This window comes from Amphibalanus amphitrite, unplaced genomic scaffold (genome assembly GCF_019059575.1).
Source record: "Amphibalanus amphitrite isolate SeventyFive unplaced genomic scaffold, NRLGWU_Aamphi_draft 001793F_arrow, whole genome shotgun sequence".
In the NCBI taxonomy this organism is placed as follows: Eukaryota; Metazoa; Arthropoda; class Thecostraca; order Balanomorpha; family Balanidae; genus Amphibalanus; species Amphibalanus amphitrite.
Window position 1 is genome coordinate 16,757 of NW_024883286.1, and position 27,877 is coordinate 44,633.

At 47.6% G+C, this 27,877-nt stretch overlaps 3 protein-coding genes across 5 annotated transcripts; 1 reads left to right on the top strand and 2 right to left on the bottom strand.

The window, feature by feature from the left end:
* The first annotated feature begins 125 nt into the window (after positions 1-125).
* Positions 126-27,076, top strand: LOC122375194 (COMM domain-containing protein 4-like). Of its 3 annotated transcripts, none has more exons than XM_043354442.1 (9): positions 126-244; positions 8,237-8,386; positions 17,241-17,293; positions 18,067-18,138; positions 18,413-18,478; positions 19,094-19,133; positions 20,603-20,803; positions 25,713-25,892; positions 26,184-27,076. In XM_043354442.1, the coding sequence occupies exons 3-9, from the start codon at positions 17,291-17,293 to the stop codon at positions 26,222-26,224; spliced, it is 603 nt and encodes a 200-aa protein (XP_043210377.1). In that variant the 5' UTR covers positions 126-244; positions 8,237-8,386; positions 17,241-17,290; the 3' UTR covers positions 26,225-27,076. The 3 variants fall into 3 exon arrangements, with proteins under 3 accessions (XP_043210377.1, XP_043210380.1, XP_043210378.1); XM_043354445.1 differs by lacking the exon at positions 126-244 and adding an exon at positions 368-398; XM_043354443.1 differs by lacking the exon at positions 126-244 and adding an exon at positions 668-680.
* On the bottom strand, positions 1,840-8,839 carry LOC122375191. Its single transcript, XM_043354440.1, has 2 exons — positions 8,648-8,839; positions 1,840-3,284 (listed from the first exon to the last, which is right to left on the bottom strand). The coding sequence occupies exon 2, from the start codon at positions 3,280-3,282 to the stop codon at positions 2,515-2,517; it is 768 nt and encodes a 255-aa protein (XP_043210375.1). The 5' UTR covers positions 3,283-3,284; positions 8,648-8,839; the 3' UTR covers positions 1,840-2,514.
* LOC122375193 lies at positions 9,982-16,165 on the bottom strand. The gene is made up of 3 exons (XM_043354441.1): positions 16,071-16,165; positions 13,401-13,498; positions 9,982-11,325 (listed from the first exon to the last, which is right to left on the bottom strand). Exons 2-3 carry the CDS (start codon positions 13,476-13,478, stop codon positions 10,756-10,758), a joined length of 648 nt encoding a protein of 215 aa, XP_043210376.1. The 5' UTR covers positions 13,479-13,498; positions 16,071-16,165; the 3' UTR covers positions 9,982-10,755.
* Positions 27,077-27,877: the final 801 nt, after the last annotated feature.

The following is a 27,877-nucleotide window of genomic DNA, read 5'->3' on the forward strand; positions in this document are numbered from 1 at the left end:
TCATTTGGACAGTTTCTAAGCGCGGGGTTGTTCGGGCGGTTCGGGCCATTTAAAAAAGGTGTGGAACATATTTTCGAATTTGACTCTGGTGTGCTTTTTACTAGTTGCGCAAAAGCGACATTTAGGACGCAAAACAAGCGAGCCGAAAAACATCTTCAAACCAATGAGCGAAAACATGGGGGCAGAAAAATAATCCGAGGATACTTTTCCCGTCAAATCAACTGTCTGGGCTTATGGAAGAATGGTAAATGTAGATTTTTTCCCTTATACCTTTCTGAATTTGTGTTTGTGTTTGTGTTTGAATTTGTGTTTTATTCATCATTTATGTCAATGAACTACCAAGCCTGGTCAGAAGCAAGATTAAAATGTACGCAGACGATACCAAGTTGTATGGACCTGTTAGTAATCAAAGTGATGCTCTAAAGCTGCAAGCTGACCTGGATATACTCACCAAGTGGTCTGGAGAGTGGTTGTTGCAATTCAATTTGGAAAAATGCAAAGTAATGCATTGCGGCTCCCAAAATCCTGGATTCACTTACACAATGAAAACAGTAACTGGGCGGCCACAAATGCTTGAGGAAACTCTTGTAGAAAAGGACCTTGGAGTGTACATTACCAACACACTGAAACCTTCATTGAACTGTTCTAAGTCAGCAAACAAGGCCATGTCTGCCCTCAGGGTACTGAGGCTGACCTTTGGTCAACTAACAGTGAAGAACTTCAAAACCCTTTTTTCGGTGTATGTTAGACCTCATCTTGAGCACTGTGTGCAAGCGGCTGGTCCCTATTTGAATAAGGACATGCAAACACTTGAAAAAATACAAAGGAGGGCCACTAAACTAGTCCATGGATTGAAAAGAGTACCATATGAAGAACGTTTGAAAGTACTAAACATGACAAGTATGGAAGAAAGGATCAGAAGAGGAGATTTGATAGAAACATTTAAGATTCTTAAGGGGAAATTGAACGTACGCCCAGGTCAATTTTTCACTAGCCACCACGGAAGGACGACCAGAGGTCACCAGCTCAAACTTGAGATACGGAGGTCCAGGACCCAAGCTCGAGCAAAATTCTTTGCAAACAGAGTAGTCTCAGCATGGAACAAGCTGTCTCAGGAGATCATAATGTCTGAAAACACAAACACTTTCAAGAACCGGCTAGACAAGCTCAGGACCACTACGGCGCTATCCTCCACAGTACCTAAGTTACCCAGTCTGGCCCAGTTTAATGCTCGAAGTGAGCACCGAATAGACCCTGTCTACCATAGCTCACTATATTAAACTTAAACTTAAACTTGTCTATTTCATATTCGTACCTGGTTACTTACTAAAGCACCATTGGCCTTGCTTCAGCAATCTTTGCTTCAGCTCCAATATTGATTTCAATGATAGTGCGATAGTGCAACTCTGAAGTCTGGACCAAGGCGGTATATACCCTCTGACCACAGTAAATCTGCACCACACCGCACTGCATAATGGCAGAGCGTCGGCACTGAAGAGATCTCGTTAAGATTACTTTCCCTCTTTTGCAGTCTGTTGGTTGGCCAGGGGCGTTGTTCACGTGGTGCATCCATCCGTCGACCGTCTGTACCACCTGTGTACCTGTAACCCACAGCTTTTTAACACATGTACATTGTGCACCTGATGGGCGAACTGCTTATTTAGGTACCGACCCACAAAGAATTTAAAATGTTTCAAATTCTGTGTTTGAAAAGAACTTGACTTATAGTGTCAATTCTCCCATTCACATTAGCACATAATTCTGTAATCCACCATCCGCCAAGCCTCATTGGACACTTCCCTGTTTGCGGTTTGTCACAATCTGATTTAGTTTGATTTCATTTTACTAGTTTATTATGTCATTTATCTCACATTCAATAAGTATTATACAATACAGTCCCACATGTGACAGGGTACTCAGCCTACATGATAGTGCAGCAGACTTCACAGTTGGAGCACTGCACCTTTTACACATTACATAACAATCTCATTTTGGTGGTGCTTCTGTTAAACAGTTCCAATAAGCACGGTAATGTGGCAAGTGAACTTGGCCAGGTTCAGGGCTGTTCGTTGTACAGCTAGCTACAGCACTGCTGTTGTAGCTACAGCACCGCTTTTATGATGTAGAACTCTGGGCAGGGGACGACTGGAGGCCAGTCCAGCCTCTGGGCCTCCGTTGTCACTGTCCCTGGGGATGACGGCGTAGGGTGGTTATCGCCGCACCATCTTTTGTGCTCAACGGGCAGCTTTTATGCTGAAGCTTTGATTTTGGTATTTTGTTGAATTCTTCCTACAGTTCTATAGAGTGGTTTTGTTTTTTGTCATTCTTAGGGTCATTTTGCCCAATTCCTGACTGATTTTCCCAAGCATAGGCTGGCACTGGCCAAATGTTGGTCATTTCTGCCTGATTGGGTGCTAGTATGACTGATGGGATAAAACATCACTCATCTGGCCATGTCGTACCGAACTCTAGCTAGCGTCCTGAGAACCCTTGCCTGAAGCACCACATCATTGGTCAGAACTGGATATCGCCGTCGGTTTTAATCGTTCCGTCCTCATCTTGCGCGGAACGTTTGCCCGACCACGGCTTGAAGCGTTGTCGAACTATGTGCCGCACCTGGCCTTTGGAAGGAACGCTGCTGCGAGCAGCGATCCTCTTGGCATAGTCTTCCACTTCGTGTAGCATGTCGACAAGATCATTATCAGGCACGTCTTTTTCTACCGATTCGTCTTCAGGGCAGTCAACTTCAGATGGCTTATACGTCCAGGTTTCGGGCCCATCTCGCTTGCCCGTCCAGGGTTTGAAACTTCCCCGTTTGCCTGTCCAGGGCTTAAAACTCTCCCTCTTGCCTGTCCAAGGCTTGAAGCTTTCCCGCTTTCCTGTCCATGGTTTGAAACTTCCTCGCTTCCCCGTCCACGGTTTGAACACGTTTCTCTTTCCGGTCCACGGCTTGAAGCCGCTGCGTTTGCCAGTCCAGGGCTTGAAGTTGGCCCGCTTGTCCTGCCAGTCGTCGAGCCGGTCCGTGAGCTCTCCGCTGGTCGGCTCGTCGGCGACCACGCCGACCGGCCCGGACCGCTTACCCGACCAGGGTTTGAAGCCGACCGACTGCCGGAGGCGGCGCTGGCGCTGCTGCAGCTGCCCGGTCTCGGTAAGTAGCTGCAGCAGCCGGTGCGGCAGCACCGAATCTTGTGACTCGAGCAGCAGCAGCTCCTCCGGTGTGGCGTCCGCGGCGGCGGCGGCGGCGGCCAGCAGAGCAGACCAGGTCAGCCACGTCAGCAGCATCTCTGCCGGCACACGGCGGCGGTCAGATGGCGGCCCAGGGACGGGTAACGGCGACACAGGGACACGGATACATACGACAGGGGTGTGAGATGTCGGACGGATCACACAATGGCGAAGGTATTACCGGCCGCATGTAATGATGTACGTACATAGTAAGTGGCGGTGGTTGTGTTGAATGTCCTGCTTTTAGACGGCGACTCTTGAGGTTAACGACGTGGTTGAACAAAGTTGACTGAGCTACGGATGTAATGCAGTAGGTATAACGGCCTCGTTTGGTTGTTTACTTCAGTTATTTCAGTTATAATATTTGTGAAGCGCAGATAAACATATGTTTCTTCCTTATTTTCACCTCTATTTATCAACATATAATTAACTTCCGAAACTTGGAAATCACTACTGTTGACAGGGAGGTGAGAACTGTGCAAATGGACAGCGGTGCCTCTGCGCCCGACCGAGTCCATTTGACCTGTCGTGTTGAATGAAATCGCGAGAAAATGCATCTGTATCGATGGCATTCTACATTCTCCGCGCTTACAATCGGTGGGCGAAAGGAAATTTGTCTGTCCGACTGAGAGCTTGCGGATTCCATCTGCTCTTTTGATCAATCGCGTTCGACCTAGTATCGGTGACAGCGCCGCGCCTGAGGCACTCCTCAGTGGTGGGCGACACGGGAGAGCCCCTGCCGGCCGGACGTGTGATTGCCGCTATACATCAAAATCAAAGGCCGCTGCGGACCTGCAGTGAACGCTCACGGCGCTCCCGGTGATGGTATTAGTATGTCGCTAATTCAAGGACAATTTTTCAGTTTCTTCATTATTGAGCTCTTCCGTTCCTTTCTTTTTAAAATGCCACGCTCGCACGCTGCTGCTAGGTAAGCAATGTATTGCATTATATCTCCTGGACCAAACGTGTCGCGAAATCGCTCGTCGAAGTATGCGAGGGCACATGACGGCTGGTCCGTCAGCTGAAACTCCAACCACCCGCTTCCATGGACGGTGAAACCGACAGCTCCATTGAAATAAATGGCCGAGCGCCGCCAAGAAGATATCCTAACTGGCCATCTCTCAGATTTATCTCCTGACGTGTAAGCCAGGAGATGTGCCACCTTATTTATGCTTCATCCACCTGCTTTCTTGTTACTCTGCTTTATTCACCATCGCAATTTTTGTCCATTTTTCGCCGTGAGATCGTTTTATAGAAAGGCTTGTGAGATGAGAAATGTCTTGAATGCCAGGAGTTTATGAGAGGAGCGCACTTATAAGTATATTAGCAACTCATATTTTCCCGACTTCATAATTCAACGCTACGTGCTTATCGTCGTTAGTATTTTCCACAAGCCCTATGGTTATGCGCCAGTCTGATGCCAATTAACTGGTCTTGGGTCCAGTGTTCCAAAATTTGTAGATGTTGGTGGGAAATGACATCCAAATGAAAATCATTTTCCACTCTCACCTCCAGTTTTCAAGCCCAATTTTCCACCCAATTCCACCGAGAAGGAGCAATTGCGTGAATGGTTGTTTTGCATCTGTCACAATTGTAGATAGATTAATGTTTTTGATCATTTTCCCACTCTTTTTTGGGCCTTACCTGACCGACAATTTTTCACTCTCATCCTTTTTTGGTCAGCAATTTTCCCCTCTGACACCCAAGCAAAAATATAATTTTGGGACACTGCTTGGGTCGGGCTATCGACGTTTGTGTTGTCTCACGTGCTTCTTTCACCTTTTGCTTTCTTGAATCGTTTTTGGCCAGTGACCATGCATTGTGAATGCCTTCCAATTTGGGCATGCAATGTTTACCGTTGGTTTACCGGGCCTTACGAGATATAGTACCTACCTGTTGAATGAAAGATCTTAGATCTTACCTGCTGATTCACCAGGTCTTTATTGAGTCGCATCTGCGTTGAGAATTTATGCCAATTTCCTTATCATTCATACCCATTGTTTCGAAGAATTTTCGAAGAAATTCGCATTCGCTGCGCAACTGCATGGTTCATTTGTAACCAGTTTTATTGAAATGCTAAACTGCATATAGCTCAGCCCTCAACTTTCTCACCGCATATCATCAATGACCGTCCGAAAGAGCAGGCATGGGATTTCAGCATCGATAATCTCCCGCCCTGTGATGCACTGTCGGTATTCGGTCCGTGCCTTTCCGGAACCGGCTGCTCAAGGGTTCTCACCACACATCGATTGTGCCTCAAATGAAAACACGGCTGTCTGAACACCCATGTGGGCGTTGGCACAGCGCGGAATATCGCGTCCTTCTCCACATGGTCGGCGATGTGTGCTCAGCGCATGGATATGTACGGCCGAAACTGTGGGGCGACACGTCACATTGGATATATTGCAGTCAGCAACTGGGGATGGTCTGAAGTGAATATTGTGCCCTTAACTAAGACACTTGAAGCACTAGCGTGATTCAGCTGGGACGCGAACGGAAAATGAACTATGCACGTCACTTGCGGACAGTATATGTACCTGCGCCTGCGATTGGTACTTTAACCTGCTAATTTTGTGATGCTTCCATTTTACACAATTTAAATGCAACTTTGGAATGAATTGCGACATGACCCACGGTGTAACTCGGTGTACAAAGGTCTATTTTTACGATTATTGGAATGTCGTTCAAGCAATCAAGTCTTAACCTGTCACTAGCATAGTGAATCGTTAAAGGGACACTCCCACCTTAAAATTAGTTTTGAGTTGAGATAGCCAAATTGGTGGCCATGGCCTGCTAATACCGGTTTGGGCACTCACAACATCGACAAATGCTTTGATTCGGAGATATGGAATTTCAAACTTGCAGTTTTCGGATTCTAAGGGGCTAGTGCATTGGTATGCCCCCTTAGAATTTGTGACGTCAGCGGAGATCTAACGATTTTTAAATCTTTTACTAAAACGTTTGGTAGCACGCGGTGGTATATGTTGCTTTGCGCGCAACAAATGCCGCACTTTCAAATAAAGTCGCTAGGAACAGCGGAGATCCCAAAAAGTAAACAAAAGTAAAAGTCTAATATCTTGAAAACCGGTGAATATTTTTCGATGAAATTTGGTAGATATTCGTTTTCGCTCTTTCTGAACCGAGCGACATCACTTTCGTGCCAATTCATTAACTTTTTTGAAGGTGGGAGGGTCCCTTTAAGCTGAATAGTGATGAGCAGGGAGCGACATTTTGTTGTGCATTGTGCCTTCGCTGTCCATCAGGCCTCCCATATTTCTCGAAGATATGTATCATTTATTTGTTCTAATCAGACGGAGAGGCGTAACCCAATTGACCTTTAACTGACTTACTACCTTTTACATGTTTCCGATTTGATTGGTGTCAGTCTTTTCGGGGATTAATCACAGCTAAGTGGACCATTGGCGATGTGTTTGCCAGACGTTGATATTTTCTGCACGTTATTTCTTGGTATTCCACCATGCGGCACATGCCATGCATTTGGTACGCGCTGAATGCAATATTATTCCATCGGTGTTTGACCTTATGATAGCTCTGTGATTTCTGTGAAAGAGCTCTGGCAAAACGCACTGAATTTATGCAACTCGTGCGCTGACCCGAGTCGCCCCACGATTCATTTAGTAAATAAACTATGTATGTTTTTCCGCCTTCCCCCCCCCCACACACACACACATGCGCCTGCCAAAGCTCTTGAGAAAAACTTGATGGACGTGTGCCTGTAATGTTCATTTCAACTTTAGAGAATATGATACGTGATCGTCATCAACTTTAGTCGACTGCATGTAGGAAAGATCCTTTTCGTTCACCCTTTCAGTGCGAATGACTGCTTTAACCTCTACTGACTCCATGCCATTTCGGCTTCTTGGGGCGCACTTGTTGGTTAGCAACCACTGAAGAGAGCGCTTTGCGGTGACAGCGCCGTTTGTCCTGGCTACACCGATAGCGGGCAGCTCTGTTGCTCTGCAAATGATCTGCAGGACGTTTACCTACCACGCAAGCTAGCCTGTCTGGCGTTCAGTCACGGATACGAACCGAAGTGTACCAGCTGCGGACCACCTACGACGTTAATGGATCACTGAACCCTTATGGGGATGTCATGGTCGATGTGATGCATCTCGATCCCGCAACTTTTTTGCCACATGCGTCTCCCGTCTAGTCTCTGGAGCTATGGAGTGCATGCTTCGACTTCATCGTCTAATGGCTGATGTTGCCGTTTAAATGCTTATGATAAGGTCATGCCATTTGCCTGTACGACTAGAATGATAACCCAAGAGACGATATTCACCGGAACGATGTGATTTGAAAGACGAGATAGAGGTATTCAATAATAATTTCTGACAAACGTTAATTGCGAGCTAACCTGTTTGTCCAGCTCATGCTATACCCATGATGCTTCTTTATATAGGTTACCACTACGAATCATCACTTCAAGGGTACGGTGCTTCGTAGCTTTTTTTAGCGTTCTTTCATTATTCATACATATTTTATCTTACCACTACAAGGGGCGGTCATGTACTGATCGATCAGTGTGTGTCTCTAACCTCTCTGATAACTGCATATAAGTGAACTGTTTAACAGTTTATGCACTTCTTTTTTGTTTGATCAAATGGTGACACCGCGATTATCTGTCTTCGCATTGTCACGTGTACTTTTTCAAAGACTGAGCTGGGAGCACTGCCAGTTTGGCTCGAATGACAAAGCTCTGAGAGCCGAACAGACCGGGAGCCGAACAGTGCGTTATACCGAATTAAGATGCGTTTTAATTCCCGTCCTTTTTATTCTTTTCCGTTTTGTTACATTTTAATATACTAAAGCGTAAACTTTGGACGGAAATTTTTGTCGTGATCTGATCTGTGTCGCTCGCGTTTACGCATAGTTGCATGCAGTGTCATGACCATGTCCTGACGAAAATGTGCCGAAAGTTGTTGGACATCTCCGAAATTGAGTGTGAAAAGGCCACATTCTTACTTTTGTGTTTTTTTTTTTTTTGCAGGAAATGTCCTGAAGAAATGCGGTCTGTACTTAGTTGCTGAGCTGCTTAATTTTACCTAGGCTGATGTTTTGATCGGACCGAAACTGTTCAAGAAGTGAAGCCGCTGAAATATACGCGGGGCCGAAGCTCAAGTGGAGCGAGTTTGAAACTGTAAGTATTTTTCGCCCCCCCCCCTCCCATCGATGATTTTCTGCCGAGTGTCGGGACCATGATTTTGGTGATATGCTCTTGAAATATCGGCTCGGCTTGTGTTAAGTTAAGCAACATGTGCACAGTCATGGTGCATGTTCCTGATTTTTTAGTTTTTATTTTTTTATTTTTAGATCGTGTATGAAGATTGATGGATCGATCTGTCATGATGCATGTGTGTGTTTTTCTCAATTCCCGAGTTGAGTCGATCACGCGTCTCACCTGCGGTCGTCTGGGCGGCGTGTGGCGGCGTTGGTGGCGCGGTGCTCCCCGTGCTGTGGTCAGGCGCACACCATGTCGGCTCGTGCAGCGGAGATGACCGGCGTCTGACGGATTGGCCGGCCGGCGGCGCGCCTTTAAACGGGCCGTCGGCGCCGACTCTGAGCGGCCACCGTCGCTGACAGACGCCGACGTATTGCCGATTTATCCCCCCCCCCCCGCATCTCCACCCCGCGACAATGGAGCGGAGAGCCCATCCCACCCACTCGACACAGATAGTCAGTGGTGAGCTCACTGCAAGGGAGGTGCAGGCGGGTGTTGTTCGTATCGCCTCCCGGGCTTTCCTGCACGGCTAGCGACACTTTTCGGTTCAGGTGTGTGTGTGGGGACGGGGGTTGGTTTCCTCGAGTCCGCCTCTTTGAGCAATGCGCACAATTATTCCACTTCACAATCGCTTATGATTGAAGAGACGATCGTTACAGGGAAATTTTTCCTTAAAGTGTTTCCATCTTTTGAGCATCTGGAGGACTAGCATGATGCCGAACGACAGAGTTTAGCAACCAATTAACGTTAGAATAGCTGCGTTCGGTTCATTCGCATGCACTGGACGAGCACAATGCCATTTAGGTACTTAGTTCCCTTCGTATGCTTAACACTTTCCAACATTAAGTAAAACACTTGTTGAACCTGGGGAAACAGTCGTGAAATAGTTTCTGGTGAGATGTTATTGATTTGCAGTGTTGTTTTTCAGTGACGTTCGGCGGTTTGCCTTCGTGATTAATCTGAACAAGCTGCCTTCCCCGCTGATCCCGACTTGAACCGGTCACTTCTGGACCAGACTGCGCTTGTTGTTGGTGCCCTTGATTGCGTTTTCTTCAAATAAGCTAGCTGTTCAACTAAATCCATTGATAGCAGTCGCTCGCTCTGTGGCCTTATGTACCTATGGCGTCCATTTGCATCTATTCGTTCATCTTCGGATCAACTGAAGCCTTGCTTTGCGACGGTTTTTGATTGTTCCTCTTTCCATGTACGCGTTATGCAATGTCAGCTATCCGATCCATCTATCGATGGGTTTACGTTAGTGAGACTTTATTGACTGTTCGGTAGTTCCCTCCGTTGTTGTGTCGCCTCGGTCGCTTTGCATGTTTGTTTTTTTTCTTATTATGGATTGGTTATTTATTGTCCTCGGCTAATGTATGAGAAAACCGAGAACAGTATACCTATATCCAACACTGACCAAAAAGCGTGTTTTTCTTTTTAGTTAGGTTTGAACGTTCTTAGCGAACAGATGACGGAGGGTATAAAACTATGTTCTTTTGTCATAATACCACCGGCAATAATCATATCCCGCAATATTCATTGCTTTTATTGATATCTCAAAACATATACCTTGCACATAACACCCTACCGGACAAGGGAGCTGTTATTAACTTTAGCCTATCACTCAACAGCCTACCACGGGACGAAGGGGTATCGTTATTGTCTTAATCACACTCATCGTGTAGGCGCGTCTGCGACTTAAAGGGAGCATCGGGAGCTTTGGGTTGCAATGGTCTCCGCAATGCATACGACCTAAACCCCAACTCATTGGAATGTAGGATTACTGCATGCCAACTGTTGCGTCCAAATATTTCGTCGTGCGCGCGTTCACAGACCACTGTGCGGCTGCTTTTTGGCCTTCCGACGTGGACCGGGGACGTGGGCTCGACAGATCAGCGGAGCAGGGGTGTGGGGCGGGTCACTGGGCCAGCCTCAACCACAGTGGCCCGCCAGGGAGCTCAACTCGTTCCACCTGAACTGTCTTGTGTTCGTTTTGTCCTTGGGATGCTCAGTATTCGCTAGAGTACCTAAAGCCTAACGAGAAACGGGTTGATACTTTCTGTCGGGACCAGTATTTTCTTTTTTCTGACGTTTTTCGCCATGGTCTTGCTCGATTTGATCTTCGGCAGCGTCGTTTGATGTTCTGTTTGGTAATGACGTCCCCCCCGCTCCCACGCGCCTCTTCTGCCGTCCTCGCCCGCCGGATATCATTCGCTCCACCTTCCTCGGGTTGCGGTAGCGGACCCTGTGCGGACCCACCCCAGGTCGGGCCTGCTCAGGAGCTGTGTGGGTTAACGGCCCGTCTCATCTGGATCGCTGCGTCTTCCCCGCGTCGCCCAAAAGTCGGCGTTACCGTTGTCTTTCTTCCCTCGTGATGCCCAAAAGTCTCCGCCGCCTCCTTCGCCGCCGCCGCCTCCTCTCTTCTTGCCCCGTGACGCCCAGAACTCCTTCTTGCTGCGGTCGTCGCCCTCTGGCCCGTCTCTGTCGAGTTTCGACCCGGCCGCCTCCCTCTGCGGCACGCCCTCTCTCGCCATGCGGCGGCTGCCGTTGCCGTTGTCGATGCGCGCCTCCCACTCTCGCTGCCTCTTGCGGGGCAGCCCGAAGAAACGGCGCGCCGTGGCCGAGGTCATACCGGCGGCCGGTGCTGGCAGCCAGCGGCGCACCGGCACGTCCCAGTAGTGGACGGGCACGGGCCGCTTCCCGCGCGCCGCCCAGAATACCACGTCCTGGCGCCGCCGGCGCTGTAGCAGCGGCAGCGAGCGCAGGTCGCCAGGGAGCGGGTCTGGAGGAGGTGCCCGCTCCAGAGGAGCGGTCACGGTCGAACCGACCGGGCCGGCGGCTGACCGCTGCACGGCGGTAACCTGGCGACAAAAGGAGGGGTTCCTAATATAAGAACGGGCATTGAACGTTGCTATTTCGAACAAAACGTCGGCATGGTTGAAAGGCTCGGTGTGTCAAAAGTGGCTGCTTTTGGAACAAGATGGCACACTTGCCAGGCCTCACTCAAGGTACTGTGCTACTTGCTAGTCACTTTCTTTCTAGTCTTTGGATGGTCCTGGAATGTGTTATAGAAAAGTGCGAAAGTTATCAGGTGAGTTATGCTTTAAGCACAAAACAGATATTTAACTCAAATATTTCTGTTTCTTGGTGGCGGCCAAACATTCACGTGGCCGAAGTGCATCGTTGGTTTTAAAATCATTTGAATTAAAATGTTTTGCGAAATGCGAGTAATAATTGCTAATTCCTGTTTGCTCGAAGGGCAGAATTCGATTACACTTCGTTGAATTGATAATTGCCATTGAAGTCGCTTAAAAGAATGTACGTCAGACATATTTTTAATCTTAGGATATTTAAAAAGCTGTAAGGGCCCTATTGATTTCGATTTATTTATTTTTATTTCGTATGTGTATATTTCACTACCCGCAAATATTACAAGCAGTTGACTTCAAAGCAAAATACTTATTTTTCCTGCACTTTATTTTCAGCCATCAGTTTTCAATCGCTCAGCTTGAAATGAACATCGCTAATTGAGAAGCGAAAACTTTTCTCAGCATTGGCCACAAATCATGCATGCGGAGCGATTTGCATTCAGCGATCCGAGTATTCATGGATGCAGTTGAATGTGTCATTAGTTGGCTGGGCTGCAGGGGCGGGTGCTCACTCCGTATACCGACCCCACAGGTGTGGAGCCAGCGCCGCCAGGGACAGTGCGATGGCATGGTCGGAAGTATTATATGAATTGTGGTCGGAATAGTCATCTGTCTAATTCTGCTTACAAGAGCGACGCCGTAGTACTCGTGCGCGATTATTGTGTACCGGTATTGTGGAAAGATCATTGGAACTTGTAAGTGAGGTTTGAATAGCTCAGGAGCGCGTGGATAGTTCTGCATAAAATCACTTAATTTTCGGTTCTTCAATAGGGCCGGTAATGTTTAATTGTAATGCTAAAGCATAAAACTTCGTGATGAAATTGAAATGTTCTCTACACTCAATGCCTTTAGGGAATGATAATAATTGACTGACGTCTGATCGGTGGCGGACCGGCTTTTAGAAATCAGCCGGCAGTCTGACAGGTTATAGCGTTTTCTGCGGAACAGGCAGACGATGGAGCTTATGTCTCGACTGTCTTTGTAAATGTCACCTGTACAATTTCACCGCAAGTTGCAAGTGCTCGTGGGTGGCACACCGAGTAATTTATGTTATTTCAACTCCCAGGGGGCGAAGGCCACTTGCCAGTCAGGGCACGGGCGCTGCGATTGCTCTTTTGAAAACTTACGCCTGACAGGACCAGTCAAAGTGGGTTTAGTGTCGGTTGCTGAAAAATTCACAATCTCCGCCGGATTTCGGTGATAAGAGAGCATCCGCCAAGTGTCGGCTCTAATGCTGTGTTCGAATGCTAATGGCAGTGTGGACCGAATGTGCTTTGTCCTGCGCTGTATTGTGAAAGACACCATCTAACCTTTCGCCACTGTTTCTTTGAAACACGGTCAACCGATATTGTTTATTTATCTTGCAGCTTTACACCTGATGTTAAAATACACATTTTTTAGATAGATGGGTACCTATGTACTTTGTAGTTTAGTGCTAATCTCGTGAACTGACGTCACGTGGTACGTGACAACACAAATAATCATGCAACTTTGAATCCCATAGATAATACTTGATGGGTACCGACCTCGAACTGACTGCTGGCTAGCTGCGTCACCATGGCCGCAGAAAGGACAGCATATATTCAGCAGATTTCAAGCACATTTATGTGCTCAATGCACTGTAATTTCAGTGAATATACTGAAAGTCATTTATTGTTCATGTAGTTAAACAAGGAATGGACCAACTCTCACTCATATCTTTTTTTGTCGAGCTAAACCCAATTCGTTTAACTCCTCGGCAGGCGTGTGGCCATTTGCCGTCCTGTCGCACCATGCGTTTTGTTTACCTGTGCATCATCGGCCGAGCTGCAGGTGCCCAAGCTGATGCTGAACAGAATCACCTTCAGGCTCAGCTGTGTCAGCATTGGCAACGGCGTCTGTTCACCTGGAACACAAACAGATCAACGGTGATATAGTGCCGGGCGCGGTACGACTGAAACAGGCGCAGCGGGCCTATCTGCTACTACAATCACCAAACTCCCGCCACAATCCATCCATTTTTGCATGTATGTATGCATGTTTATATGTACGTATGTATGCCATGCATTTATGTATTTATATTGTATATGCATATATATTTTCATTAACCTCTTCCGTGCGAACTCAGCTTTTTCAGAAGTTCGAGTCATACACAGCTAAGAGAACTTAAACTGTAGGTACATGGATCTCAGTCATGACACATATGTATAGGCTCCTCCCCAACCGGAACTTTCAGGTGATTAATTTCGCCCACTTTCATACATCATTCTGATTTCTGAGTCTGTTCTGAAATGCCCGCTCGAAAAGCTCTGCAACACAATCTTTGACAGTGACAGTGTGCTCCAAGAGGTGGAGGCGCGCGGTAAAGTACGTTGGAGAGCGGCGAGTCTTACTCTGGGCAGTCTGCTCGGACCGGGCGAGGCGGGTGTCCCGTCTCAGAGTAAATAATCGGCACATCACAATCGGGGTGTCCGAATCATGAAGCGCACGATATACACGAGTACATACAGTCCCGCTCTGAAATCACATCCTCAATGTTCACCCAGCCAAGAGACCTGAGCACGGGAGACATGTGCTTGGTTCGTCGTGCGCTAGTGAATACACGGGCTGCGAAATGCAGCGGCTAGCCCAAACTGGCAGACAGTACAAGATGTGGCTGAATACGTGGGCTTGGATGATGGCCAGACGTGCTTCAGTAGTGAAGTGACGTGAGACGTCTAAACTGATCCAGAGAGGATGGGCGCAAATTGACCTTTGCAGTCGGCGCGCCCAAACACCCCGATAAACAAACAACGATACAGAGGGACGAGAATGCCTGTACATCGGTGAACTACCAGCGACACGTGGTTCTCCCATGTGAGGGATTCGTCAATGATGACACCTAATACTTTGATGCTTTTTGATGGGGTAAATTATGTTTGATATATTACTTTGCTCTCGCAGCATATGTTTCTTCTTCTCTGCTTAGTAGTATTTGTTTCTCAGCCTGAACCAATTATGCCTTATTAGTGGACGATTTCTCTTCCGCCTTTCTGTTATTGTTGTCATTGCATGGCTAGTGCCGTCGACACTCGACAGTAAAGATAAAACATGAAGAGCAGCTACTGGATATACCGATCACTTTCCGTCCATGACTGATCGCCTACACATCCAGACGTCAGTCGACTCATTAGCTGTCTCAAACAGCGGACAGCGCAATGCACTAGTCCGCAGCATGGTACATGTATTGCCTAAAATACATGCATTCAGTGATCACGTAGTTTTTTTCGTGTTTTACTTTTGCTACCGTTATACCTACAGACCCATTTTATCATGCGTACCCTAAGGTACTTTAGGCGTAGCCCTCCGGAATCACGCATTCAGGCTATGCCTTGGCACTGGCCGGTTTCGTTGAATATAGATGCGTTGATCCATGGTGCTCCCTAATTCAATGAAGGGATACTAAGAAATAGACAGACACTCTCATGCTGCATTCTCATGATTTGCACGTTCTTCCTTCCTCGTCTCTTGTAGCCGTGACGTTGCTTTAGCCGCTGCTGTTAAGTGCAAACTATTGCATGTAATTGCTTTTTTCTTCCTGGAAAACGTAAATGCTTTTGAATGAAAACATGGTATAATCGCAATATTAAATTAAGATTATACCCTCACCTCTTGGGAATCGGGTGGGACTCACAGTCAGCCTGGATAAGGCAGGACTTTATGCCCGATCAAAGACGCGGGCATAAAGGTCCTGGCTCTTGATGATAACAAAAATTGATTTAACATAGGTGCATTTCAAGTGAAATGCTTGGAACTCGTTTATGCAGTAATGATTAGAAAGGTTTGCTTCATTGATATTTGTAACATCTTCGAGGGTCTAGTTTTTATAATTGTACTTCTCCGATGTTTTCCCGGCAATGAAGTGTGCTTGTGGTGCGGCGGAAGGGCGCAAGGTTTTAGGCCTTTCTGCGCCGCGCTGGTGCAGGCTGACCTGTGGTGTGAGCCCTCCTTCGTATCGCCGTCGACAGTCCCGTAACACCGCCGACCGCTCAGTGCCCAGTGTCCAGCGCTCACTTTACAATAGTACTGTCGAACGTAAATTGGCGAAAACTTCGGGCGCTGAGGTCTCTTGGCATGCAGTAGGGGAAGTGAAGTTTGCTGCTGACTGGAATGGGAAATGGGAACGGCGCCGGCTCCAGGCAGATCAACACCACATGTTGCTCACCAAGACGGTTGTTGAGGCGCGAAAGGGAACATTCTTGAATGACGGGACCTTTAGAGGTGGATGTCATTCACAAGGGCTGTCAGAAGAGTACAAGAGGTCATGTGTTGTTGATTTTCGTGTTATACCTCAGGTCGATATTGCAGCGCCGTTTATGCCATGAGCCATGTGACCTGGATGACCTGGGTGACACGTGACCTCTAACTGGGGACGGTTGGACCCCACAGCGCATGTTGTGCTTGGTGACCTGAGTGACCGGTGGACGGTGACCTCCTACCTGCCTCAGGCGCCCGGTGGGACCACTGCTGACATGCCGGCCGGCAGCGGCGGCACCGGACAGGCTCCACGGGAAAAGTCAGGTCGTGCAGGGCTCCAGTGCGCCGCGACTCCTCCTACCCCGCCTTATCAAACCTCGCCCGGGGCGACTGTCTTGGCCCCGGGCAGGGTCCGGCACAGGATCCATTTATCGTCACGTCCTCACTTCACCTAAAACTGGCTCCTGCCGCCGCCCCTGCCCCGAGTTGACCCACTGAAGGTCGCCGACCACACCGTCACCATGACACTCCCCCACCGTCCGTCATTCCGTCACTGGCGTCCTGTGCACACCCCTGGCCACCTGTTGACCCTTGCTCACGCAGGCGGCCCGATGGCCACCTCATTGGCCGATTGTAATCTACCGGCACTGGGGCGGCGCGGCAGCCGGTTAGATCAGATTACCAGCGGTGTAATGCGGTTAGCGGTGCCTGCACAAACACACGCACGCAGCTAATGGTCGCCAATCGGTGCTAGAACTAATCTGGGTACGGCCGATTTAAAGGGTAATGGTGCCGTTCGGCTGGACAGGTGCCGGAGTGCGGTGGAGCTTCGCCAGCTGCCGACCAGCGTTTCGCTTTGCCTTGGAACCATACCGATTGGATGCTAAAGATTTGTTTCTGAATTGAGTTGAAATGAGCACGTATGCTATTCATAGTTATTTAGATAGGTATAGCCAGTGAGAAGTGCTGAAATGTATCGGTCTTGATGCTTGATGTCTGGCATTGGGTCTGATGCCATGGTAATCAATTTATTTAGTGTAGCAACTGATATTTTCTAACATTTCAGGCTGTTAGGTATGCACTTAGCCATATTTTCGAAGATCGGACGCTCCGGATGTTACGAGACTTACGATGTGCAGTTGCATCGCAGCGGCCATCCACATTACATTAGCCGATACATGATGATTTGCGTGCCGCTCATTCAGCTCTGATCCATCTCGATCGCCTTCCGTGAGCTCAACTCTGAGACCGATCCCTACTCTGCGGCGATGGCTCTGTATTTCTGCGCCACGCCGCTGGCGGTATGGGACGACTCGGATGATGGACGACGATATGGTATATTTACAGCGCCGAACGCGGCTGAGCTGGGTTTCCGTTCGACCGGCGGCGATTGACTGGTGCTCCGTTCGCAGGTTATCTCCGGGATCGGCCGCGCTGACCGCCGCTCCGCCAACGCGACGCAATGGTACGTGAACGGCGGCATTCTTCGAGAGCTTAACGGCGTTACACGCCTGGTGGCATCTCAATGTTTCACGCGCGCCAGGTCTGCTGAAGCCTGCCGCTTCAACGGAGGTGCTGGTGTGTTTAGTGAAACGAGTGAGCTGTGGTATAGAATGCCTTCGACTGCCGGAAAATGTGAATTTTGATAAGAGCTTTTGCTCGGCGACCATGCTGCTGCGCAGCATTGATGAACATGAACAATTGTCGATTTAAGACGCCCATGCGTGATGGATTGCTACAGCGTTCTTTTTATGATTATTTGCAAGAGTGCCCGAGAAGCCGCTGAGATGCGTAGTTATTTGTAGCTGGTAGAGACACGAGTATATGCAGTTGCACTATTAATATCAATCCTTGTATGATTATATAAGGGTTTCGATGACTATGGCTATAGTTGTTACTACGCCGTGATAAGAACCCAATTGGTTCTGGTAATTGCTGCAATGCACATTTTCTTTCGTTATGCCGTTGTGCTGCAAACTTTGCAAATAAATTGAATTGGCACGCGTGGCATGCAAATTGAATTGGCACGCGTGTGGCTTGCTCGCCCATAGACCACTCTTATTTTGTTTTGTATTGTACTAAATTTCCTATCAATCAAGTATTTCGATGCATGTTGAGACATTTTTCATTCATATTGTCTGTCGTCGTTTTCTGAGGCGCGCTAAGCATCCATGCGTCGTGTGTGTAACTGAGCCCATTTTTTCCAATTGAGAAGTTTCCATGTGCCGTGGTTCGCAGAGGTTCCAGTTTTGCGGCGAGCTGGACTGTCCGGACTGGGTACTGGCCGGTATCAACCTGCTCTCCAGAATGGTGAGACGACGACGACGCCTCATATAAACGCCAACGGTTCATTAGTTCACACTGCAATGGAGGTCACTATAGTCAGCGTTTGTTAAATGAATCACTTCTAAGTGTAAGCCTTCCCGGTACCTGTAGCTTAGGTCGCCTTATATGAAACTACTAGGCTGAATGAGGAAGCAGCGGAGGCGACAGCACCGTTTTCCATGACAACCCTGAGAGGCTGTAACGGATGACTGTCCGGGAAGTATGCGCCATGTTCTACATATTATTTACATTATTTCAGAGTTCCCTGAAGCTGAGGACGATGTGCTCCTTAGTGATGAAGAGTCTTCTCGGTGAAGAGCTTGATGTGAGTACGCACATGTCTTTTTATTTCTTTTTTTTTCAAGATAGGGGACGGAATGCCCACTGAAAGACAAAGTCGATACTCGATACATACTATCATTATATCATTCCTATATTTTTTTTTACCATCATGCACGAATGGTAACGAATAACTGGAATGAAGTTATGTGATCACCTGATTCTTATTGTTTGAATATATTGGTCAGACACTGTTAAAAGGGCTCGCAATTACGTGGGGTGTGTGAATGTTGCTGGTATTGATATTTGCCTCGCTATTATGGCCATTTTTTCGGCAACTTTTGCAAAGTCTGGTCACACAAAAATGCGTATTTTGCGTAGCTGTTTCGGCCTTGGAACCAGACGGTTGACCAAACTTTGAATTTGGAATTGAGAAACTGTCTAGAATATACAGGTGTGATGGTCGAATTTGCTCACTAAATTTCAAGCGGACTCATCCTTTCGTGTCTAGTCTACCTATACCAGGGCAAACTGTGATAGTGGAAAAAAATTCAACTATACCTACACATGATGTGAACACCCCCGACCCTCCCTTGGCCTTATCACCAACCGAACACCGCGTAGGCTGCTTAACCCAACTGTTTTTTTTCTTCTTTTTTAGATGGGCAAGGTCCAGAAGGTTTCGACGGATGCTAAGCTGAGTAAGTGTGTTTCTATATAGAAGTATGTTTTATGCTTACGAGCATTCCTTTTCCACCCACCAGATCGCACTTGCTGAAAGATGCAACGTAACAGTGAAGAACTGACAATGGACTTAACATGATATCTCTACCATTCACCCGCGCCCTGCTGGGGGAGGGGGCGTTTGAACACCAATCCCCCTGTGGTTTTTCGCACATGTCTAAAAAAACGGCGGCGCGGAGCGTTTTTGGAGCATCTTATCATACATCAATTCTACACATTTTGTGAAAATTTCAGACCAAGGTCACTAGGTCACTACAAGTGACCTCACCTCATAAAATTGCTTCAATGTCGCGATAGCTACACCGAGTAACCGATTGCTTTGAAACTTTCAGCGATTGATAAGAGCAAAAGTATGTACAAAATGTTTGTCTTGGAATTTTGATATTGGTGACCTAAGGTCAGGTCAATTTTGCGACCTCACCATTATAAGTCAATGGGAGAAAATTGAAAGGCGCCTTTTTTGACGAAAGTGGTTATAAACACTCAAACACTGAAATAGAAGTAACTTAGGCACACTGAACATGAAAATGGTATCCGTGACCCCTTTGCATGCGCCTGAGGTCATCTCTGGTCACGAATGGTATCACTAACAGTTTTTCGCGAATAACTTTTGATAGAGGCATGCTAGAGCGATGAAAACGCCTTAGATGTGTTCAGGTCGACGATACGGATCGACTGCTATGCAACATGACCCTTTCAGGTCAGGTCATAACCATGACCTGAGGTCAAATTTTCAAGTTGACATTTCACGGTTAAATTGTAGTTCATTCGATGCGTCTTGACGAGAGGAACACGATGCAGGTAAAAGCAAGGCTTGAGTCAAAAGTTATTGGAGAAAACTGTTTCCGAAAAAATCGGTTATTTTGGCAGTTTTTGCCCCCTGCAGGCAAAACCGTTGACGCTAGGTCAAATCTGAGAACAGTAATCAGAAAGAGCGTTCAGGGCTATCAAATGCGCTTTTTCGCGCTCTATTGGTTCCCGATTTATGCGTTGGCTTCTTGGAAATTGTCCACATTCGACCTGAACATCGGCGAAATTTTGCCTTCAATGACCTCTGGTGACCTGACCTTTGACCTGACCAAAAAAGTTACCTAAGTATGTTCGCCATTATTTTTGGCGCTCCGAACGCCGCCTTCCGCGTAACGCTACGTGGCCCAGGAGCCGAGTTACAAGGGGGGGGGGGTGTTCAAACCCCCCCCCCCCCCCCAGCAGGGCGTGGAAATCCAGGACTCCCAGCTGGGCGCGGGTTAATTGTGTGCGTAGTTTATCGGTAAAATTGCATGAAAAATTGTACATCAGCTAGCTGCTAGCATAATGCCTTCATAGCGATGTTCAGTTTATTCTGCCATTGGACCGTTTACTCTTTCCTCATTGAAACTTTGCGCCCGCCCCGCCGCCCTGACCCCCCCCCCCTCCCTCGGTACAGCGGAGCAGGAGCAGCGGGCAGCCGTGGCCGTGCTCCAGTATATTCTGGAGTCGGCCGTCCGCCACTCGGTGGCTACCGACCAACTGGAGCAGGAGCTGCAGCAGCTCGGCCTGCCGCGCGAGCACACCGCCAGCCTGGGGCGCGTGCTCGACCAGCAGCGCCACCCTCTGCGGCGCACACTGCTGGAGCGCACCGTCAAAGGTGGGCCGCGTGGGATGGATGGGGTTAGGGTGCGACTGTTCGTAGTGAATCTGGACTGGATTAGGGTGGGTGGGGTGAAACATGTGATAGGATCAAAAGGCATCGTAAGCGTGGATCGTGTACCTCGGCTGAAAGGCCATCGTAAGTAGGTATGTCGTGTCTAGATAAAAGTAGCGTCCAGTGGGGCTGGGCGATGTGGGTTCTTTTAGACGAAAAAGCCTTAATTTGGGTACGTGGTATACGACTTACAGAACACCGCGCTGCATGAAAACCGCAGCGGTGTGCGCTGGTTCTCAGGTTTCGTCGTTTCTCGGTAGCTGATTGAGATGGGGGTCTGGTCCTCTAATAGCTCAGTCACACAGTAACGATAGGGACATGGCCCGGACAGGTACACTCAGTCCCTGCTAAATGGGGCTTCTCGGTCCAGTGACGTACGTTCCGTGCCGCTTTTATGTCTGATGAGTGATGGATACTGATTTGGGAAAAGGTAGGAGACCATTAGCGTAATAACTCATCACAGTCTTCCATGAATGCTGCTTATCGCTGTTTATTTGCCGCTTATCCACGGTTACCAGCATCTGGGGTTGTTGGCTTTAACGATGGGCGATATCCTGTCATGTCAATTGTTAGTTTGCTTTTCATGTGGTATTCTCGCGTCGAATCTTTAGGTCGCGCTCTGTCTCCTAGTGGGCGGGAATTTTAGGCAGAGAGACAGGATGGACTTTTCCCTGTACCTTGACCCTGTACCAGCACCCACAGTTCCCTCTTGCCTCTCATTCCCCCACCTTTTCCTGTCAGTGTATTTCGTTACTACAGGTAATTGTCTCGCTCATGATTCTTCAGGGTGGCTTGCAGAAATCGGAGTCCATTTATGTGTCCTTACATATCATATGTCCTTAATTATCTTATGAGGAACCGTTCACATGTCAACCAAAGTCACTGACGAAATCGGTGTGCGCCGTGACTGTTTGCGCAAATGAGGACGTGAGTAGGCAGTTTCCGCGAGATGTCAAAAGAAACACTCAAGCTTCTAAGCACGATCCGAGGTCCTTAGTGGTCTCTTCAGCATGCGCTTCTGGTCTGGTCGGTAGACCGCTGCAGCCAGCATAACGGCCAATAAATACTGGAACAGATTGTATCTATGCGGAAGGACATCCAAAATGCTTGTCCATAAGATAGGTGACACGTGAGGCATGATGAAACATACCTACCAGCTAAGACTGGCTCGCGACATCATGGAGAGAATAGGAAGTGGCGCAACTCGCATTATATGTCTGCCTTTATCTCTTAGCATGAACAGTCGTTCATCCGACGTCTAACACTTTCCAATTTCGGTATTTTGTTACCGAAGTATAACACATTCCAGGGCTCTCAAATGACCACGTCAAAAATAACCTGATTGCGAATGCGTTGGTGGAAGAGATGCTTTATTCACCTGTTCTTTACGTTTTACGTTAACATTTTATTTACCTATTCATAGGGTTTTGTCATGATCTTGAGTCCTTTGGAGTTTTTTTTCTCAATAGGTAATGCTGTCAGCCATTTCCATTTTCCAGTGCGTCACGCCGTCCATCCACTAGTCGATAAGTGTACAGTGAAACAGACGGGCGTTACATAAGATCATGTGAGACCGAAGTTTAGCCTTCGCCGGACCGATTGGTTGGGGATTGGTTTTGTATATAGAGGGGGGGGGGTACGACCCCCTCGCCGCTTCGTCCCTGATGGAGCTAGCGCATCGTGGAAAAAACGTGCGTGTGCGCCGTTACGAGACGCGGCGAATGATTTCCGGCTTTAAGGTTTCAGGTCAACTGGTGACCTCTGACTAGGTCAGGTCAAGTGAACCAAGGCGCGGGTTTGGTTTTGGTAAATAACTTCGCAAAAATGGCCACAGAACCGCGATTTTGGCACCATCGTGTTCGCCTTGCTCAGGCGCGTCGATTGGTATACTTTTTGTTTTGGGTGAGGTAAGTTCAGATGTTGACCTCGGGTCAAGGTCAGGCCAGGATCCCCCAGGTCACGAAGCTGGTCGAATGGGCCGGGGTCATATCGCATATCATTCGATTCTGCAGGTCTTCCCGAGTCCATTGGCGGTTTTTCCGACTCGCTAGCTCAATTTGATTGGGAGTTATTGACGAAAAACTTATGACCCTAGTGACGTCATAACTGACGTTACGCAAGGTCAACAATGCAAAAATGAAGCGTCGGACCTTGCCAGAAGCGAATGAAAATACGATTCCGTGTGCTCGTGATAGTCTGAGATCGTTCCCGGCGCCAAAATAGCCGTTCTGATTTTCCCCCTTTGACTTAAAATGGTGAGGTCACATGACTGAGCTGACCTCATGTGACCTAAAGGAAAAATCCGAGATATACAATTTGTGAGACCTCTGGGGGATACTAGATCCTGTAAGTTTCATCTCCCTGTGAAAGCTGCTCTCAACTCTGGCACTAAGGGCGTTGCGAAGTTGCGGTATCTGAGGACCGTGCAGAGGTTCATTATGACGTCGTAGGTGAGTGAGATGACCTGACCTGAAAATGCAGTTGGTGTCACTAGATCCGGCTTGAAGCGAAGGTCAGGTATGCCAAGTTTCAGCTCTCTATCGCAGGCGTGTTCCGAGCTATCGCGAAAAACCGCATGGGGCGGGACCCGCTCCCCTCCCCCGGCGAGGGTTAACGCCTATTTGTTTTTGTTTTCTTGGTCATGTGCCGGTGGAGCTTGGTATTTTCCTGGCTCATGTGGATAAAGGCACTACTCAGCTGACGAGTGGTCTATGAAGAGTTTTTTTTTTCGGCTTGCTCGCGGCGAAGGATCAGCAGACAGACAGCTCATGCGCTGCTAACTTTGCAATGGCCATGATACATGTCTCCAGCGCATCTACTCTGATGCTCTTTGGCAAAGAGTGTGGCCGCGCGAAAATGGAATGAGCTGGAATCCGAAGTGGATACCTAAAAATATGTTCTAGATTGATGGACAAGGTTCAAAGAGAACAGCTTATGTACATGCATTGGGTATCGCATCGGTTTTTCTGTGTAACTAGTATATTCAACTTCTCAGTGTATTCATACTTTTTGTTAGGTTTATTTTACTCGTCATTATAGGTGTATTCAGCGAAGTTTGTTCAACTTTTTGCTGGTAATAGGGGAAATGTGTCACGTAGAAGTTCAGTTCAGTTCAGTAAATTTTGGTAACAAAGTACAAGAAACATCGGAGAAAATAATCGCGGATCGGCGCAAAAGCAAAATGCTTAAACCAAAGCGCCTTTCCTACAAATCATAAACACAAATAAACTCACAAAAATGAAATATTAACGCGAAAGTTAAGTGCAAAATAAGACCACCTGGCAACAGGTCACGACGGCCCCGCCAGCAGCCCGCCGAGCAGCCCTCCAGAAGTGGCTGAATATACTGAATATAGTCGTTATGATATAAGACACATATGTTCCCTTAGCGACATGAAGCGTGCAGTATCATGTGCAGCTGTTAGGTGACGTCAAATTTCAGCTGATGCTCAGCACTCTGACTCTTAAATGTCTACAAACTCAACAAATAGGTGGCCTTAACGAGGCTGGGGAATGCTTCGATATGTAGGGGAGAGTGGTGCAGGAGGCCCCCCCTTAAGCTCAGTTGCTATTTTTAGACAACTGATAATATTTAAGAGCTAACGTGTGCATGCGCTGTGAGCATGCATCATTTTCCCATACATATTTGCATTCAAAATGAATCTAGGGGGTACACAAACCGTAAACTTTAACATTTTGGAAAAAGTTGCAAAAGGGCCTCTTACACTATGGGTATGGTAAGACGCCCCCCCCCCCCTCAGGCGTTTAACAAGGCAAGTCGACTTGTAAAAGACGTTTTGCGAACACAGCTGCAAGGCCTTTTATTTCGAAAAGCTAAGCAAATACGGTGTTATCGAAACCAATAACACTTCCAAAGCGCTCGAACAATGCGAAAACTAGCACAACCAAACGCTGATGACCAACGAAAATTGTACCTATTACCTCTAGAAAAAGAAACAGAAAAAAAGAAACAAAAACAAACTCCTTGAAAAAAGAATGCCACGCCTGCCGCAGGTGCAGGCGTTTTAGCATCGGGGGCGTTTTTTATCGGGGGGGCGTTTTATAATCCTCGAAGGGAGGGCCTCTAAAAAAAATGCAGTGTTTTAACGTCACAATATTTATGGTTTATGAGACATTTGCAGCGCACCAGAACATGGTCTATTCTGAAGCTAACATGTGACAATTTCGATGAGATAAGATTGCATTTGATAGTCATTGTTTTTTCAGATATATAAGGGTGATAAAGATGCATATATCTAGCAAGTAAAGGGGCAAAAACAGAAACAGGCTTACCAAAAGTCGCTGCGACGCACCTGATACCTCAGGTTTCGTGAGTTGTTGTTTCAAGAGGGCTTCTGCTTTACAAGAACATTAAAAAATAAATAACATTATTGGTTTGGTAAAAAAAGCGATGGGGCCTCTTACCGACCCTGGGCGTCTTACACGGATCTCCCCTATGCTCATTCGACTAAATCTCACTTCTCACTTGTTGCGAGTTTTATGCAAGTGTCGCTGAACTTCTGCTATCCAACGCCAGGCGATGTTAAGCGAAGTCTCTTGATCATCAACAATGTACTTTTTTATATTGATAGGTCACTGATAGATTGATAGGTCACCATGGACATAACAAACAACATGGTGAGGAAGTAATGTTCGTGACTGAATATCTCTTCATCATAAATTTACAGCAATCTATGTGCTTTACGTCCAGACAAGTCGATCTCTCTCATTCGGCAGTCCGTCCTGCACGGCAAACCTCACCTTAGTTCCCTCAGTGAGGTCCACTGTTCTAACCGTCCGCCGCGGGTCCGTGCCCTTCTCCGCCCTGACCTCGCGCCGGACCCCTCTCACAGAGCCGGGCTTCAGTGAGGTGCAGTGGGAGGTGGCCACTGTTCGCGACTCGTCCGACCCAGACAGCTGGGCTGCCCAGCTCAGCCTGACGGTGCAGCTGAGCAGCTGCCAGCAGCAGCAGCAGCAGCGGCAGCGGCTGCAGCTGCTGTTCAGCCCGGAGACGGCCGCCGTCTGCCACAGAGGTCAGTATTTGTCTGTCACGAAAGTCAGTATGTGTCTGTCAGAGGTTAGTGTAGCCCGTCGATAGCTGATTCAGTATGTATCTGTCGCAGGGGTCAGTATTAATTGTGTAATGACTCACTTTTGGCGAAATATGTAATATGTAAATAATGTGTGATGACTCACTCATTTGGCAAAATATAACAAGCTTAAATCATGATTATTGGGTCTATTTTTTTAGTTTTCATATTCGAAGAACAAACCAGTATCCAGTCGATCATCCAACATTAATGTGCATAATTTATGCGTTACAGAGCTCCTGCTGGCCCGGCGCCGAATGGAGGACGTTTCATGAGGTGATCTAGTTATAACCGCTGCCGCTGCGGTCGCCGATCGTAGTGGGTCCCGCGAAGGCTCCGGTGGCATGGCAACTACTTTTTCAAAGCTGACGTGCATCCCGGACTGAGACCCGTGGCTGGCTACGGCAATGGCAGCGAACATTGGCCCGTCGCTCTATTATCCTAATGCTGTAGTGAAAGATCGTTGGTAGCACGACCCTCAAAAATAGCATCGTGGCTGGCGTGCATTTCTGTGATACAAGTCGCACTGGAGAGGCAGGGGAAATGTTCTAGTGTACTCGGTTCTCTGTTTTTTTTTTCTTTTGTAAGAGAACCTAAGGTCCTTGTTACTGTGGGCGCCACTTAGTGCATACCTGGAACACCTGGCTTAGAAATATCTTCGGGACCAATAGTCGTTTATCGTTGGCAATCAAAAGTCCCATGTGCGCTTGGTCGAAAGTTACTCCTTTCATCATGTGATAAGTGACGTTATTTTGTTATCCGTGGTTGGACGTGGTTTTGATACGTGCTTTGGTGTATGTGTAGTGGGCTTAGCATCCTCTCGAGACCGTACGAAGTAAATTTAGACCAGTTGGTGACGTCATGCTACTTGTATGCGCGTGTGTGTGCACTGGTTGCCAACGTAGGCAGTAGGCTTTTTAGGTTCGGGATGGGTCCCAATGTTCTCTATACGTATTGTTCACGAGTTAATCATCTTTAAACTGTAGGCTGTCCCAATGCGATGCATCCTTAGTTACGCACTAGAGAACGACGGCTGGTGCTGTTACAATCAGAAACTCTCGAATTGTTTTTGATTATCAGTCTTATTGAATCCCATATATCGCCTATAATATATGAATCGCTTATAGTTGCCTTTTTCTGTGGCATTGTGCTGTATGTCCGGTTGGATTTCAATTATATGTGCTGGTTGGCCTCAGCGCCTCTGGCGGGCGTTGCCATAAGCAGTAGTTCGATGAAGTGGCATCCATTCCGTCTCCCACGCCAGTGTGGTGTCAGAGACGGGGCTGCGGAATCAGAGTCGGCTGGAGTCAGCAGTTCTACTCGGAGTCATAGTTACCATAATCTCAAACCCTGACTTTGTAATCGAAGCTGACATTGCATAGGATGACTCAAAGTCATGCACGATGTCTGTTGGTTGAAAAAAAATATTACGTTTGTTGACCTTATCAATATAGGGTTTATCGTAGCTAAAGACATGCTCCTGTCTCTAACGAGCTTTTTAAGCGCGAAAAGCATAAGTCTAAAGACGGCCAAGGCCCAATACCCATGAAGCTATTAGTGAGTTGGAGTGGAATGATTCGGCGAAACAGTATTAAACTTGTTGCGTGACAGGAGAATAGACATCAGAATCGCCTTCATCCACCGGTCGTGTTTTCGTCGCTCGTAAGCCATGCGTGATGCGTCCCCCATGGGTGACAAATGTGGTATTGGAATAACAACAGAAAGCGCCCACACCGTATCGCAACTGCCACACGGCGAGGGCTGGTCCGACCAAAGCGAAATTATGTTTTCACGTTTCAAAGCGGAGCTAGTGTTATTTGCTGAGGGCCATGTTTCAGTAACTCGCTATTCGATGAGTGCGTTGGACTACTTGAGCGGTTGTCTTGCCTAAGCTAGAGAACCGTTAATTGATCATCCACAATTCGCCT